General features: G+C 42.0%; 1 protein-coding gene across 1 annotated transcript in view; it reads right to left on the bottom strand.

The window, feature by feature from the left end:
- Window positions 1-8,081, bottom strand: part of UXS1 (UDP-glucuronate decarboxylase 1) — a 56,269-nt gene extending 48,188 nt beyond the window's left edge. The window contains exon 1 of the mRNA XM_053936337.1: window positions 7,932-8,081. Within this exon, the coding sequence (XP_053792312.1) occupies window positions 7,932-8,028 (97 nt within the window). The 5' untranslated portion in view covers window positions 8,029-8,081. The remainder of the gene's footprint in view (window positions 1-7,931) is intronic.
- Window positions 8,082-18,523: the final 10,442 nt, after the last annotated feature.

Raw genomic sequence — 18,523 nt, 5'->3', positions numbered from 1 at the left:
TTTCATCTGAATATCCTTTGAATTTGTCATCTGCAATAACACCTTTTGTACAGGTTTCCTTAAAATACAGATTACTACACTAAGAGAACCTTGCATGCCATAATTAACTCATCCACAATAGGCTGGGGAACCAGAAAAACAACACTATCACAACCTGAAGGCGGGAAAAAACACAATCCTAAAAGAAGCCTGTATCTTTATCCCTCTTCTCTGTATCTCTTTAAATGACATTAAAATCAAGTCACAGATTATCACAGGCCCTCAACAGGAATATACACTCAATCTGAAATTATTAGTGACATCACTAATTTTAGCATCCCATACATTTTAGAACAGATGTTTTAAAAAGCAAAACCATGACGTCCATAGAGATCCAACTGTACCAAAACCAGATGCAATCTCGTTTAAAACCATATTCTTTCCCAATTGCTTTGTTGTTTGTATTTTCTGGACGCTGTTAAAGAAATTTTTACACAAACTTTTACAGTCTGAATAGATTTAGCTGAAAGCCCAGGATTTTTCCCTGTATCGCCTACCTTTCAACTTCTGCTCCTCAAAATATAGAGATTACAAGATGATGTTTGTTACAAATAGATTTCACTATCAACAGAAATAGCATGCAGGAATATATGAATTGATATACAGTCATAATCAGAATTTTTAGAGCAAACTCTTATGCTCTGAACATCCAAAGTGAATCGCCTCAGTCAAATTTCAATTTCAGACAGATGCAATGGCATTCAAAAGAGGGTTTGTTTTTTTCATGCTCAAATCTGACTCTCCACAGTCACTCAGCAACTTCAGTCTCCTGGAAGAAATAACGTTTTTGTTTCCAGATGCAAACCTGACAAAAAAGGATAGCATGCAAAGGGAAATCATAAAATGCTTTTAAACACAATTGCATTAAAGTTTTAATGTAATTACTTTACATATTTAATAATGCAAAGAAAACAATTATTTTCTTTAGGAAACTATTATTTCCCACACAACACCTTGTGGCTAAATTGGAGAAATACGACTTTGATGGACTACTCAAGAGATGGCAGCTGGGTGGATGCACCCAGGGCTCAGTGCCCAAAGGGAGATCAGTAACAAGTGGTGTCCATCAGGGGGGTGTACTGGGACCAGTACTGCTCAGTATCTTTATTAATGACACAGACACAGTGATTGAGTGCATCTTCAGCAGGTCTGCAGACAACACTGAGCTGGTAAGTGTATTGAGGGAAGGGATGCCATCCAGAGGGACAATGATAAGCTTAAGGAGTGGGCAAACATGAACCTCATGAAGTTCAAGGCAAAGTGCAAGGTCCTGCACCTGGGTTGGAGCAACCACCAGTATCAGTACAGACTGAGTTACAAGAGGACTGAGAGCAGCCCTGTCAAGAAGGTCCAGGGGCTACTGGTGGAAAATCTGGACATGAAATGGCAACGTGCACTTTCAGCTCAGAAAACAAATAAAAAACACTGGGCAGCACCAAAGAAGTGCTGTCACCCTGTCAACTGAGGTAATTCTTCCTCTATACTCCACTCTCATGAGACACCACCTGCATACAGCTCTAGGGCTCCCAGGACAAGAAACACCTTGACTTGTTAGAGAGGGTCCAGAGGAGGGCCACAAAACATCGTCAGAGGGACAGAACACCTCCCTTATGAGGACTGTCTGAGAGAGCTGGCTAGAAGAGCCTGGAGAAGAGAAGGCTCTGAAGAGACCTTATTGTGGCCTTACTTAAAAGGGGCTTATAAGAACAATGAAGAAAAACTTTCTAGCAAGGTCTGTAGTGATAGGGCCCTTAAGAGGCAATGGTGTTAGCCTGAAAGACAGTAGGTAAGATGTGAAGAAGTAAGATGAAGTAAGATGTGAAGAAGCAATTCTTTACTTTGAGAGAGGCAAGCCTGAAACAGGTTGCCCAGAAAAGTTGTGGATGGCCCACACCTGTAAACAACGTGAGGCTGGATAGGGGTCTAAGCAACCTGTTATACTGAAAGATATAGAACATCCCCCCAGGGCAGTGGGGGGCTGGATTAGATGATCTTTAAAGGTCTCATCCAATGCAAACCATTTTACGATTTGGCCAATATATTTCAAATCACCTTTTATAGTCTTGATTCCATAAGAATTAAAAAACCCTCTCAACTGCAGTCCATCTGTAATTCCAGCAGTATGTTAATTTGCTTTAGAAAATTATTTTACTGATGAGAGTATTTTGCAATATTAGTGGAGATAACAACACACGATTACTAATCATAACTTTGTATTAAGAAATGTCACTTTCCCGAGTGAAGTTTATCATTATGCCTCTGGGGAACATACAACAACTTGAATATTAAAAAGATTTTAAAAAGTACACCTCTGGTAAGTCTACACAGATCTCTGTATGGCAAATAGTTCTTGTTGCATCTCCCAAACTGATGCCTTGCTCAACAGTGAAAATCAAATCACAGACAGCAGATAGGAACTGTAGGTCTTCCCACATGAGAAGTATCCTAGACACAAAGACACAGCGTTTGCTAAGGGAAATATGCTCTCTCTGTATCTTGGACAGCACCGCTGCCACTCTATGTCAACCCCTCAGCTAGTCATCAACTAGCAAAACAAAGGCAACATAAGGAAATTTCTCCACTCTCTCTTAAGAACAAACGCTTAAACCTTGGCAAGCCAATACCCCCCCCACAGCTGTGAGATATATCATTATGCAAATTTTCTTTCTTTACAAGAGTTAATGGAGCTTCATACTGCATGGGAAGGTAGCCAAGGGTACTTTTTCTTACATTTCAATTAGCATCATCACTTTATGACTGAATTTTGTTCTTGGTTTCCCAGATGGAAAATTCTCTTTGAGTCTATTCTTTAAGTCTTTTTTTCCAGTTTTCTGTTCACTGTTACTACTCCTTCCTGCCTCATATCTTCAGCATATCATTCTTACCACTGCTCCTCCACTGACCCATCTGTTGATAGCTAAGATTGTTTTCAGTGCACTCACAGAATGTTCCAATGGGCAGCACTGTAACTGAAACAAACTCATTTTTCCCAGCTACCTTTCACAAACCCCTTCAGGTAAATTGAAACAATAATCCCAGCCTCTTCCTCTCTCCAGTCCATAAATGAGATGTTGAAAACTACCAGTTTCAACCAAACTCTACTTTGGTCAAAGAGCCTTAGAAAAAAGAAACAAGCAAAATCAATGTCAGAGAAATATTCCCCTTTGCAAAAACAGAGGGTAAAGAAGGTGGAAGCTCTAAGAGTGTTTGTCTTTGGAATGATGACAGGGCTGTCTCCTGCACATGCTGCAGAAGAGACAAATATTAAGTGGAGGCAAAAGACAAATATTAAATGGAGATAAGAGAGGTAAGATTAATTTCTCCAGGATGCCAAAAATTGTTTTAAAATATCATGGCTAGCAAGGCATAGTCAGAGTCCATCTATTCCTGACAAACAACTGAAGCATGAACAAATTTCATAAGCTACAGAAGTACAGCTAGTTGAAAGCTTGATGAGCAGAGAACTGGAAGCTGTTACGACAGTGAACTTATTTGCATAAACCCACAAATGAAAGGCAACTTGGTGAATGTGAACCCAGCCAGCAAGCCTGATGTCCTACACAACCATTTTGAACTCTTCCATGGCCAATCAATCCTGACATCTAGTTAAAAATGGCTGGGGAAGAAAGATTTCTGATACTGAATAACATTGAGACAGCCTGAAGCAATAGGGCAGGATCAACTTGATAACTGCTCTTCTGTTATGAAAAGCGGAAGTAAAAGTTCATCAAAACAAAATATTAAGTAAAATTTAATCTTCGTTTTGAACATATGCAAGACAAGCAGCATGTGAGGAGTTGGTAAGATTCAAACTGAAAAGCTCACTCACACCTCGATATTTTGAGAACATTGCATTCTTCCCAGTTGATGGAAAACTGACAAAAACAAATGGCTAATCCTATAAAGCAAAGGATAACAACTGTGGAAACTGACAATGCTGTGAAAAGTCAAGCCACTATACTACAGGATGTACTTCCCTCACATTACTTTGACATTTCATTTGTAAGTTGTTCTAATAGCTGTGCTACAACTTACCTTACAAAGGAAATGAGGTCTTAAGCTTGGATCTCATGACAGCATGTTACTATTCCATTTTCCCCTTAGAAAAGGAACAAGACGACTGATATACTTCCTGAGAACCATTTGATCTACAAATGAGTAAAGAGAGCTGTTCTACTTTACCAAAAATACTTTTTTATTAAGAACATGCAACTGCCCTGTCATACATCAGCAGATTATTTACAGTAGCATCAAGATTAAAGCAAACCCTGCAGATTGATAAACTCTGGTCTTTAAATCCTGACTATAAGACTCTAAGTGTATTTCCAATAACTTAAATAGGTCCTGATTCTGCAAAGACAGTACCACTGAAGCATGGTTGCATGTCCATATAAAGCTGAATACACACTAAAAACTTCCAAGGGAGTGAGTTTAACGTATCTATGTATTGACATCCCAACACACAGATGGGGTTTTTAAAAACAGAAGAACACTCTCAGCCTGCATATAACTTATTCATATTGTGGTGACACTGAAGTTTTTTAACATTTATCGATTTAATTCACTGCTCTTTTATGATCTGTCTACATTTCTCATTACAGACAACAAAAATCAATTCAACCCACTTCACTTATGTTTATAATCACCTCACATTCTGAAGCTGTGGTTTCACAACAGCTTCAAGATGATGTAAGTGGAACTCATGACTGAAAGAATTTGTTTCAATCCACCTCCACACACCCCTCCATCCCACTTTGGTTAGCATTGGCACTCCTGCACTATTTTTCTGGGGGTTAAATCAGATGAAAGTTTGTCCCTTTAAAAGGGCAATATAAATTCAACCTCTGGGCAAGGTTTCCCACTGTATGTAGCACACTATAGTCATGCAACGTTCACAGAAGACAGCACTGAAGGTGAGTCAACTAAGGTAATTATGAACAGTGTTAATAAAAAAATTGAGCAGCAATCTGACATATTAGACAGTGATTCAAACAGCTTGCTAGCTGCAGTATCTCCAAATTTATTATCTGGGCAGTGGGGAACAACATCACCCCTTTCACCTAGGGCCTACAGAAAAGGTAAAGGTAAATTTTAAACTTTATTCACTTCCTCTTCCCAGGAAACAGCTGCTTAAGTTACAACAGCTTTTAATTGCCTGCTACACAGAAATGCTCCTTTTAAATTCTGTTTTTATACATACAAGCCATGCATAGCACCATGTTTCAACTGAATGATTTTTTTAAAACTAATATAAATTAAGATTTACAGAAACGAGGCATCAAATACTACCTTAATTCAAATCCAAAGTAAGAATCTTTCTGGCTCTAAGTGCTAGCAGGGAACCGAGTGAAGTCCATAAAGGAGTTCTAGGGATCCTTTAATATGGCTCTAACAGCGTGTCTCGCGTCATGACAGTACTTCAACCAAAGTAAACAGGAGTCCTTCCGAGACAGGCTCTTAATTGCAGACCTGCAAACCATGTGATGGCAACACTGCCAGCAGCACTGCCAGCTTTTACCCCATTTTATCACTGTGCACCACCTCCTCAAGCTGGGCCCAAACAGCTGTTGAATACCCACACTGTCAAATGGCTATAACACAAAAGGGTGATCTCAGTCCTGCCAGTTCCTTCATCTGGTGCACAACAAAGACATTTCAGTCATTGTATGGATGGGGAACAGATATGCTGATCACAGCCCAGCCATCTACCACTGTGTGAAACTACCAAGAGAGCCACTCAATGACTCTTGAGAGTGAAATAGCTCACAGCCTTTCAACTGTATGCAAACAGGTCTTTCTCTAGTCTGCAAACTCGCAAAGAGAGGTTCTTCAGGCACTTTTGTAACCAATTTGCATTCAAAGGCAGAAGATTTCTATGAAATAAGACATTTTTCTAAATTATATTCCCAAAACATTTCCTCAGGGTTTCACACACTGGCTGACAAAATGGCACTATTTAAAAAGTCCTGTCCTCTAGTTCAGAAAAAAAATAACCTACATGCCAACTATTTCATTCCCTGTAAAATGTGCTCCAAGTCTGAACACCCATGCCCTAATACTGAATGGAAATTCATGGAAAGGAGGCACACAGCCTAAAAACACTTCGTCATTTGGAGAGTACTTCAGAAAGAAGGAATGTAAGAAGTGCCAGCACATACACCTACACCAGCTGCTCAGTTTTCTAGATTCTCTGCTATTTCAGTCGGGCATTATCTGACTGCAAGCAGAGCGTAGTGATGATTCAGTAACATTGTGAGGAGTACCCTTTCTGGGCAGGTGAATGGGATCATAAATAATCACTTCTGAGAAAAGCAAACAAAAAATATTCTCTCTAGAATCTGATAGAGCAGTGGCATCTGCTACCATACCATACTATGCAGCTGACACCTACGGATTCCACAACTTTTGATCTCTAGTCAAAAGATGGGAAAGCACAGCATGTTAGATTTGCAAAAAACATGTTCCCACCAGACACCAACTTATTCCCTTTTCAAGCCACTTTTTTGCCACACTGACCTGAAGTCCCTCTGCTCTTCCACTTTTTTTCTGAATCCCAAAAAACAAGCAGTCAGAAGGTTTCTCCTTAAGGCTAACTTTTACTCACTGAGTTAGAAAGCAAACACCAATTACTGTCCAGAGAATATAATCAATAGCTAGGTCCCAATGACCACATCACCTGACACTCAAATCCAGTTTTCACAGCAGCCTATTAACTTTCGTCTGAAAACTATCACTCTTAGCAAAACATGTAAGCCTCTCAAAATAAGAACTGACATTAAGCTGTCAGGATGCAAGGGACCTGAAATCACTTGGACAAACAAACTGTCCTGGAAGTCAGAGCTGAAATACAACTTCAACGGTAACAAAGGTACCTAAATAGTGAGGTCCAGCAGAGACAATAACATATGGTAATGAAGGGAATTGCTGTGTTTCTGGGGTAGGAAACACCACCCCTCTGACAAAATTACTTATGTTGTACTTCTCCACCTTCCCGAATCCAAAGGGAGGATCTGAAATGCGAGGACACACTCACCCCCAAAGCTAGCTCACCTATATGTATGTGCCTTCAAGCATCAAGAGAATGGCTTGCTCCCTACCTGAACTGACAAGGTATTGTGCTGTTCACGTAGTAGCTACCCGAGACTGAAAACAAAACAGGCTAAAATAAATTAAAATTGCAGCAGAAAAAGCAAGTACGGGAAGAGAGCTGACAGGACAGCGTTTTAAATCCATTTTAAATCTATCTGACTCACTGCTAGTAAGTGAAGTCATAAACATCCCCGTCACTAGCTATTCTAAGATTTTCTAAAGTACTTCTGTGCCTCTTTCCCGGCTCTTAAGATTTCAGCTACGCGCTGAGTTAATAAACAAACATTTATTTAGCCCCCAAAGGACTTGGGAGGATTTTACAAAAACCAGACACGAGGCCTAGTCTGGAAAAACTTCCCCGAGGGCTGCTCACCGCTACCAGGTGGCGATCGGGGCGGACAAAGCGCGGTTTGAGGACAGGAGCGGCTGCAGAAACACTCCCTGAGCCACGTCCCGGCCGCACCGCTCGCCGCAAGTCAGCGGGACGGGGCAGGGGAGCGACGAGTGACGGGGGACGCCCGGCACGGCTGCCCGCCGCACTGGGGAAAGTTTCGGCAGGGCAGGAACCCTGAGCCCCGCGCCCGGAGCCGCGGGGAGCCCCTGCCCCGCCGGGCCGGAGCAGCCGCGCTGCGGCGCGCCCGCAACAGAGCAGCGCAACGGGGTGCGCGAGGTGCTGCCGCCACATCTCCCTCATCCTCTTCCTCATCCTCCTCTCCCCCACGGCGGGCGGAGGGCACGGCGGGCGCCGTGCCAGCGGGCAATGAATGGCCGTGCCAGACCCGCCCCCACCCCCGCTCACTCACAGGCGACGTAGGCGACGAAGGCGAGCCCCATGAGCAGCTTCATCCTCCTGCGGTTGATGGCGGTCAGCAGGCGCAGCAGCGGCCCCTTGCTCACCATGCCCCGCGGCAGCGGCACGCAGAGCGCCGGGCACGGCCGCGGCCACCCACGGCTCCGCTCGGCCCCGCTCCGCCCGCCCCGGAACCGCCCGCGCAGGCGCAGCGGCGGCGGCGGCGCGCGCCCGCTCCCCCGCCCGCCCCTTCCCTCCCGGGCCGCGGCCGCGGCCGGAGCGGTGGCGGCGCATGCGCGTGGGCCGTGCCTCCCTCGTAACTAGCGGTTCGCTCCCGGCCCCGCGCTCCCTGCGGGCTGCCCGGGAAATGGAGTGCGCCCGCTGCCTCCCCCGGCCCTCGTCCGGTCTTTCAGGGTATTTCAGGGTGGGCTTGGTCACCTGTCACCTCCCACTGTGGTGGTCCTTGGCTGGTGACCTGCTGGAGTGAACAGGCAGATGTGGGCACACACATGGACAACACGTGTATTGCGCTGGCACCTTCAGTGCCTGCTCCTTTGAAAGCACCGTTTGCCTCGTCCCCAATGTGTTCTCCATAGTAAGGAGAACCACCTGGATGCAATTTGGCAGAATCACAGAATAGTCTGAAGTTGGAAAGGATCCACAAAAATAATGAAGTCCAACTCTTGACCCTGCAAAGGACAATCCCAAGAATGACATCGTGTGCCTGAGAGCATTGTCCAAATGCTTCTGTCAGGCTAGGTGCTATGACCACTTCCCTGGGGAGCCTGTCCCAGTGCCTGACCACCCTCTGGGTGAAAAACCTTTTTGAGATACCCCACCTGAACCTCCTCTGACATAAGTTCAGGCCATTCCCTCAGGTCCCGTCGTCATTGGCTGCCAGAGAAATTGGCTGCCAGTAGGATGACCCTGTTTGAGCACGGAGGTTGAATCAGATGACTTGCTCTGGTGCCTTCTAATCTTGCCCTTTCTGTAATTCTGTAAATGAAAAATGTGAGGATTTCCCCCTTCTCCCCCACACCTCTGCCAAGTAGTAGTTTTTGACTTTGCCTCTGTACAGGATAACAAGATTGCAGTTGGTTTAAAATGGATTACATTTTTACTGCAGCTTCTGTCTCAAGTCCTCGTGGCCTGTTGCAAACTGCAGATTGGTATTTGCCTGGAAGGGTAGGTGCCTTCCTCATGTGTCAAAACATGTTCTTCTGCCAATAAATACACTTAATCTAAAGAGAAATCCTTCTCCACAACCTGACCTTTCCCTTGAGTAGTGTGGCCTCCACACAGTTTTTTAGGGATATTTCTCACACTTGCCTCTCATGGGAGAAGACTGCGAGAGCAAGTGCTCTTGAATTTAATTCTTCTTTTCAGTATAGAAATGCAGCTTGTTTGCACCAAGAAACGATGACCTCAGCCAAACAGAGGCTCACACAGTTAACAAGAGTTTTATTACTCCTTATTACAAGGAGTAAAGTCAGTGAAACAAATGTGTGTCAGAAGGGTAAGTACAGTAAGGTGCTGTGCAAAGTGATTAAGAATATCTCCTTCTCTGAGACCCACGGAAGAAAAGAGACTTTTTCAGGAAGCCTTGAGAATTGAGATTTCCTAACCCTAGGCTCTGATTATAAGGCCACTCCTTTCCTCTTGATTTTTGTTTCCTTTGATTTTTGTTTCCTTTGATTTGTGTTTCCTATACCTAACTTGCAAGTTCATTCCACTGCTTCTAGCTACATGGAGTAAAGGGAACAAGAGATCATCATTTAAAACATGATCTAGCTCCAAAATCATCTTGTGTAGTAATCCCTCAAAAAGTAGCAGAGTTTTATACCAGCAGTAAATTTGACCATCAAAAAGCTACAGCTGAACAGTGCTGCATGAAAGCTAGAGAATATTATAGGATATATTCATATGCACAATACAAAATCCACAAGCCTTTAGGGGTGCCCACGGAGCTTTTAACAGTTGCCCTGCCCTAAGCTGGGCTGCTCAGTCTGTGACTCAATAACTCTGCCTCTGTAAAGCACCTTGCTTGGCACCTGGCTCAGTCTTCATGCCAGTTTTGCTGCAGAAACATGTTCAGACAGGCTGCAATCTGTGAGGATGAGAAAAGGAGAGCAAGGGAGCAGGATGCATTATGGAACTTCATGGTGGAGGAGACTTGAACCCTGCAGGAGGCAGGTAGGGCCAGCTGTTTGTCATGCATGACACCAGGGCCAGCTGTGTCTATGTCACTCTGCAAATGAGACAGAACGTGTCTGACTTAACTGCAGGGAGGTGACTGTAAGTCTGTCCCATCTCACCTATAACTATCCACATGTGCCTTGTAAGTACTATACATTTCTCCAGACCCATGATGGCCAACAGCAGGAACACTTATTTCAGGATACAGCTGGTCACATTCACAACCTTGTGCCAAGGACTCTGTACCAATAGCAGAGGTTCTGGTATGTAGTGGCTGCTAAATATGCCAAGACAGGGATGATAGAGTTTTGAGTGGTGAGTTTTAATGTGCTGTAAATCAGGTAGTAGGCATCCATCTTCTTTTGGGTCATTATTTTGGTCAAGCTGATCGCATGACATCAGCTAATGGCAATCTTCACTGAGATGGTTTGCAGGCAGTATACCCTGTCTCCCACACTGCACTTTTCAACTTTAGTTCTTAAAGTGCTTAATGAGAGCATTTTGATTTTTTTGTTCACTAAATCACGGCCTGTAACACAATGGGGGATTTTGAATGATGGGATTTTTAAATAACTTTTGATAATGATTAAAAATGTGAATGTGCAGGTATATCTACCTGAACAACCAGTATGAGTTTAGAATTCACAGCATCCCTGCAATGTACTTTTCCTTGATACCAGATCAAAACTATGCAATTTGCCAGCTATTTTTCCAGAATTGGGAAAAAAGCCCCCACCAAACCAACTGCAACAATTTGTAGAATTTTCACATGATGCTGCATGTGGGAGACTCTTCTGCCATGTGGAAGTACCAGGAAAATGGTGGCTTCTGTCCCACTCATGTTTCTGCAAGAGATGATGTTCCACTGTATGATGTGGGAGACATAAGTGGACCCTGGGCACTGAGACCTGAGCAGAGAGAATTGCTATACACAAGATAACAAAATGAGTTACAAAGCTCTGAAGAAAATCCAAGAATAAAATCAAGCCATTACCAGCACGCTACTTTCATCTCTTGTAATTTTGGTCTCTTAAGTTAGAATGCTCAGTGTAGCCAAGGAAGTAGCACAGAGTTGCTCAGCTACTTGTATGCTTCCTCACCATTCAGCTGCATCCCAGAGCTAGTGATGCTTACCTCGGAGGAATTGTTCTAGTATCGTTATCCTCCTCTAAAAATAGATTATTCTATGGAGTTACACTGTTGTATTGCACAAGCACACTGACCCAGATGTATAAAGCCCAAGGTAATATTGAAAAACTAATGGTATTCATGCATGCACATATTGTAAAACGTGATTTAAAAGAAAAAAAAAAAAGACTGGAATGTGATTATTTGTTTTGGTTTGTTCTACTTTTAACAACAGATCATAGTGGGAAAGGGAACTCAGACAAAAATGAGTTGAAACTTGCAGTGTTTCTCTTCAGGAAAAGTTAGAATTTTGAGGGTTTGTGGTTTTTATAAAGACTAATGAAAAGAGAACATGCAGCTCTGGGAAGCGAGTCTATTCTTTTATATTCACATCTCTGAAGGAAAAGAAAACTGCTAAGTGCTTCAGACAGTTATTATTTATTATTTGGATGATAATAAACAGTTTCAAATACAATTGGATCATAACAGTTCTTAGCAGAATTGAGACAATCCCAGCCATTGAAAACATACAAATTAAGAGACAGATCATCCAGTGAATGCAAGCAAACAAGTAAGTGTCAAGAGATAAAATGAAAACGACTACTTAAATATGGATTTGCAGAAATTAGATGAATCATTTAATGATTTAGACAGTTACTTGCAAAAAATAAATTATAACATCTAAGGAAATAATTGTATTCCAGACTACAGTGAAGTCTATCTATTTTGTTGAGCAGTTTTGTTCATGTGGGAGTAGTCCCAGTATTTCATTCTGTAAAAGTTGAGGTTCTTTTTTTACATCAAGCATATAGAAACCCAAGACACAACACTACTCAAAAAAGTTGCGTCGGGCTCCAGGCTTCAAATTGATATACTGGCTCAATTAAAAAAAAAAAAAATTAAACAACATTCCTAAATTGACTGGTAGCATTACTTAAGCTAGTAATGTAGTAAGTACATAAAGTACTTGTTCTTCTTGATGCATTTTTCCCCTGAGTTAACTGAAAGCAGCCATGTACATTTTCAAAGTTGGAAAATGATTTTAAGGTGCTTTATCTACTCTGAAAGTGCAGAAGGCCACATGCAAGATCCTTTGGTAATTGAGTCAGAATGAAATAGCAGAGATAGTGCTAAATTCGTGATAACAAAAACTTGTGAGCAGTTAAAACCACTGTTCCTCAAAGTTCTTTTATCATCCATCAAAGAAGCTAGTTTATTAGGCTGGGTCAGCAAGTTACTCATTCACTGCTGTTTTGCTTTTCATAATTTCCCAAGCCCTTTGGAACTTTTTAATTGGTATTGCTCTACCCTAGAGCACTTTGGAAGTAATGACTATGAATGCACCCATTTTGGGCTGTATTCAATCTGGATCAAGATGGAATTAGTACTGAAGAAGCCCATGCCTTCCTCTGATGGTATACAACAGTCAAATCTGTATGCTCCTGTTTACTTTTATATCACTGGCCCAGAAAGTGAACAAAAATAAATATACCCTGGGTGGGCTAGGGATGTCTATGCATGTACTGTGCATGTGGCATAGTGGCTGAGGACTGCTCCTTGCTAAGAAAAGCCACTTGGGGTTTATGCTGGAAGTCTGTGCTGGCCACTCTAGCACTAGGAAGAGGGAAACCCTTTTCTTTCTGCATCTTTACTCTCAGTAATACTAGCTGGATGGGACTTTACCCATGTTAGTGGCATGCTTCGTAAAAGGTCTGCCTTTCCTTTCCTCATGCAAATCTCAGGCAGGTGACTTACAAGCCACTTTAGTGGTAGTGCTTCTGTGTTACAGCAACGTGAGGATTATCATCTTAATTGGGAATAAAGAGCTGATGCTAAGGAGCTGATGCTAAGTTATTTAGCTGATGCTAATAACATCAGTTATTTAGCTGATGCTAAATAACTTAACTGGGAATAAGGAGCAGGACTGCAACATGCTGGAGAGTATATCTGCTCTGCAGTCTAGATATTGGTGTTTTCTGAGGCAAGGAAAGTCTTAGTGCTGTTCAACTTCTCTCAGGCTGCCAATGAAGCAGGAAGTAAATAAGGTCATTAAAGGTGTTCAAGAACTTACACAGTTGAATTTATAGAAAGACATTACTGGGAAGAGTCTGTATCACAGTGCAGTTGAATTGCATTTGGAGTGCAAACATTCCAAAACTGCTGTCTGATATTATTACTCTTTCATGAATTTCTCTAGCTGTAGTGTCAGAGAAGTTAGATTTATTAATTAAGTTTATGTAGCCCTTAGCTATGACAGTCCATGACCTTATGAAGAGGGATCTAGGACAGCTGCAAAGAGAAGAGCATCGTGTATCATGTATCATCTGAGTGATGGGGCAAAGTGTGCCCTCAGCATATTTGCAGATGACACCAAACTGGGAGAAGAAGCTGATATGCCAGAGGGCTGTGCTGACATCCAGACAAACCTTGCCAGGCTGAAGAAATGGACTTACAGGAACCTCTCAAAATTCAACAAGGAAAAGCACAAAGCACTGCACCTTGGGATGAGCAGCCCAAGCAGCAGTACAGGCTCAGGGACAAACAGCTGGAGGTCCTGGTAGACACCAAGTTGAACATGAGCTAGCCATGTGCCCAAATGGGAAGAAGGCTAATGGTATCTTGGGCTGCATTCAAAGGTGTGTTGCCAGCAGATGAAGGGAAGTGAGCTTTTCTCTCTACTCAGCACTGGTGAGGCCTGGAGTGTTGTGTCCATTTCTGGGCTTCCCAGTACAAGATTTACATGGATATACTGGACAGAGCACAGTAAATGGCTCCTAAGGTGATGAATGGTCTGGAGCATCTCTCATATTAAGAAAAGCTCAAAGATCTCGGACTTCTCAGTCTGGAGAAGAGAAGACTCAGGAGGGATTCATGCATAAAAATAACTGAAGGGAGAGTCTAAGGAGGATGGAGCCAGGCTCTTTTCAGTGGTGCCCAATGACGAGAGGCAGTGGGCACAAAGTGAAACACTTTGGTTCCCTGTGAAATCAATAAACACTTTTGTACTGCGAGGGTGACTGAGCACTGGCACAGGTTACCCAAGGATGCTGTGAAATATCCATTCCTGGAGATACTCCAAAGCCATCTGAGCAGGAACCAAGGAAACTGGCTGTGGGTAGCCTTGCTTGAGCAGGAGGATTGGACTAAATGACCTCAACAAGTATCTGCCAACCTCAAACATTTTGTGATTTGGTGTTTGCAAAGCAAACAAAAGCACAGATCCACATATTTTACTTAGATGTGTGCTTTTGTTCTTTTCCAGGATACAGCTGAATAGATACAAAAGCAGACAAGTGCCTACTTTTGTATAAACTAGCTTTAGTTATCTAAGTAGTAATATTCCTGTAAGGAAGGACAGTAATGAACAGCTTTGTGTGTGAACTTACTCTTGTTTGCATTTACAGGCTTTAGAATTACAGCCTATAGTCAAGGTAATTTACAGTATCAAATTTCTGTTTTAAAATGAGGAGGATTAGGAATTTCCAGATAAGTTTTCTAACAGCTAATGAGATTTAACCAAATAAATTTTCACTGCTGCCTTCCAAAGTTAAATTATGGTCTTACATAAACAGTAAATTCCCCTGGTGAATACCAGTTAAATTAATTTGGAAATTGTTTTGCAGCCCAACAACCAACCAAACCTAGCTAAAGAATCTTTGAATTTTCTTGTTGTACAGAAAATAAATTCACTGAGAGTGAAAGCAATATCCCATAGATTTCCAAATCATCTACAAGCAATGTGAACTCTTGAGTATGAAACTTATTCATAGAAAAAAAAGGACAATTCTTATGTGCACATCTTGTGCCTCTCATTGGCACTGAAGATTTATTACTGCAGTGCTTACTAAAAACAACCAGCAAAAGACCACAAAGGTCTGATGTATACAGCATTTGCATTATTAGATCAAAAATAATTATCAGAAATTTATCTTTCCATGTTATGCCAAGGCTTCCATGGGAAGGTTTTATAAATAAACAACTTTACATTTATCATGGGCTCCACACTGGGCACTTAAACTAAGTTGATTAGGCCAGGCCTGGACTGAGCATGTGACCTTACTGATTTATTCAGCCTTCTGCTTTTATCTATGGAAACCATACTGTGAGATGAATCATGAATTGAGGAAGGAATGCAATCAAGACAAAGCTGGAACATATGCCTGAACTACATTTGGGAAATATTCCTAGGTCCTGAACTTTCAGTGTGTGGACTATGTTGAAGCATTCTACAAAAGGTTCTGAAAAAAAAAATTCTATTGTCAGATCTACATCTGAAGTCTGGGGGAGGCTGTAGATCAGAAAGGTTTGGAAACCTTTCTTCTATGCACCCGTGATAGGCTGACTAGGTACAAACAGCATCTCAAACTCGAGTGCATGTTGAAAGGAAAATCATTATGCTGAATCAAATCATTGGTAATTCCAGCAAATAAGTGGCTCAGGAATTTGTCTACTGTATAGACAAAAGCATTTTGTGTATTCCTAGTTGTACTGGATAGTACTGGATAGGTGTACTTCCAGATAGTACAAATGTGCCTGCATAGATTATATGGGAAAATTACTCCCTTGCCAAGGTACCTTAAACTGCTACCCTGAAAAGAAAAAGGCAATATTGTTAAGATGAACTGTTAATGTAGATTTTGCCCTAATGTCTGTGCTGGTGATGGCTGTGATTTCTTTAGCCTAGGTACATGCCCCTATAAATGTATGTATACATTCCTACATCTCTCTATGCTCTCCTGTCTCTCTGGTCTCTCAGTAATTTTTTAATCACCAGCTTGTTTAATCTGAAATAGCATAGCTCTTAGAGATATTAATTTCCCCATACATTTATTTGTGGTAGGCAGATGGGAAATGTATATGTTATTCTTAAGTCTTGTTAAGCAGCAAAAATTCTATGCAGGAGAAAGACACATATGAACACTTTGACCATGAGAGTTCCAGTCAGATCTCACAATTTGTTAGATATTAAACAGTCCAACCACAAAACACAAATACTTTGGAGACCAGGGTTAATGAGCTTTCATCTTCTTGGAGTTACTAATCCTTCTAGCAAAACTTAAGAGTGAAGTCCATAGTGACAGCTTCCTGGGAGAAAGGAATAAGCCTTCAGAAGAAGAGAAATCTACAGAAGATGGAAATTACTATGGAAAGAGGGACAGGAAAAGAAAGTAGTCTGTTGAAACTGTGTCCAAATATCTTGAAATAAAAGCTTTAATTACCCATGTTCTCTCAATAGTTTTGAGAACAATGCCAGATAACAATCTAAAGTAGATTGCTGATCATTTTTTTCTCCCCACACCCAGCACTCCACGGCTTTACAAAAAGAAGAGTTTGTGTGTGTGAGGAGAATAGAATGAAGGGTGACATCCACATGAATGGCATTTGTGTGCCTTGGCTCAGCCCACCACTTTCACCCAAAGTGAACTTGGCTGTAGAGACTCCAATTACTCATTCATCTCATGCAGCCTCCATTTGCTAAATCCAGCCAACTGGAGAGCAAGTGCAAGTAAAACCAGTTTTTTATTCCATCTGTCAGGCCATTCACTTGTCTTCTGTATGGTTTTCACATGTCAACAGACAGTGTGAAAGAAAATGCATTTGAAGGCCTTATTTTCCATTTTCATTTTTTAAAGAAAATTATCATACTGAAGTATCACATCAAGAAACTTTGTCTAGAAATTTGTGTGCTCTTCTCCAGAAATTCCAACATTATATTCCTGACTACCTTTATAATTTATTTCAATGCTTATAGCTGGGTAGACTTATGGTTTACAGCACCTAAATTAATCTTGTGAGACTGCGAAGTCTGGAATACTCTTAGAGGTGCCACCCTTCACATTTGTCTAGCTTTAGTAAAGGCTTTGCTCATACATTAATGGGCTGAGGCACTCTCTCTGGTTGCTGAATGAAATAGCTATGCCTGAACCAAAAATTTATTGAAACCCCAGCTGTTAAGTACCTCTGATGCCCTTCAATGTAGTCATGCACTTTGGAAAATAGTTACAGTTTATCACCAAGGGCAAAGAAACCTTTTTTTTTAGCTTAGTTTAGCTGTCTATATTGCACCCTGCAGTTAGGTAAGATGCTGTCTGTAGACTATTGTCCTCACTGGGAGCTGAAGTACCTAGTACCATATTCCTGTTGTTGCTCACTGTTTTCTCTCAGACCACACATCAAAACATCATTAGAGTGCAAAAGCTGTTACAACAGCACAAAATTCTTTGTGCTCCCCAGCTTTCATCTGTCATCTAGTATGTCCCACTCTTAGTCTTGATGATTTCTTTGGGTTGATATACTCACAGCTCCACCTGAAGAGTGGCCAAGTGCTGGTCCTGGGGACACCACAGTCAAGCAGGAGGGAATGGCAATAGTCCAGAGACATGAAAACCTGACAAAAATTTTCAGCTTCCCTATGTAAACGTAAGCTAAGATACTGGACAAAGTGAGTAAAAATGAAGACTCTTTATGAAGAGGGGTGCAGAGCTGGTGTGGTGTTGTGGATTAACCACTGGAGATAGTTCAACCCCATGCAGCTGTTCACTCACTGCCTTCCCATAATCCACACTCCCCTGCTGTGGGAAGGGGGTAGAATCAGAAAGATTAAATGGGAAAACTTGTAGATTGAGATTAAAACACTCTAACAGGTAAAGCAAAAGCTGCACATAAGCAAAGCAAAATAAGGAATTCATTCAAGACTTCTGGTCAGGCAGGTGTTCAGCCATCTCCAGGAAAGCCATGCTCCATCATGCTAAGGGGTACCAGCAAAGACGAATGCCATAACTCCAAATATTCCTTCTTCCCTCTTTTTCCCTCATCCTTTATATCTGACCAAAACTTCATATGGTCTGGGATCAGCTTTGGTCAGCTGGGGTCAGCTGTTCCAGCTGTGTCCTATCCCAATTCCTCGTACACTCCCATCCCACTCACTGACAGGGTAGGGTGAGAAACAAAAAAAGCCTTGCCACTGTGCAAGCCATGTCAGCAATAGCAAAAATAACCCTGAATTACCAACACTCTTTTGGTCACCAGTCCAAAACACAACACCATATGAGTGCTAGGAAGAAAATTAACCCTGTGGCAGCCCAAACCAGTACACATGTGCAAACGAGTGTGTGAAGAAGGGCCCAGGAAAGGTGTGGGATGCTGACTGGGTTTGTAACATAGGCATCATGGCCTATTACATTCCATGCTGTCTGTAGATGTGAGTAGACCATGAAGAAAATGGGGCTGCAAAAGCATGCTCTGTGGTCTTGAGTGGGGCTTTCCAGCTAGGGTTTGTGC

Source organism: Vidua chalybeata, chromosome 2 (assembly GCF_026979565.1).
Source record: "Vidua chalybeata isolate OUT-0048 chromosome 2, bVidCha1 merged haplotype, whole genome shotgun sequence".
Taxonomy (NCBI): domain Eukaryota; kingdom Metazoa; phylum Chordata; class Aves; order Passeriformes; family Viduidae; genus Vidua; species Vidua chalybeata.
This window is presented reverse-complemented; position numbering and strand designations above follow the sequence as displayed.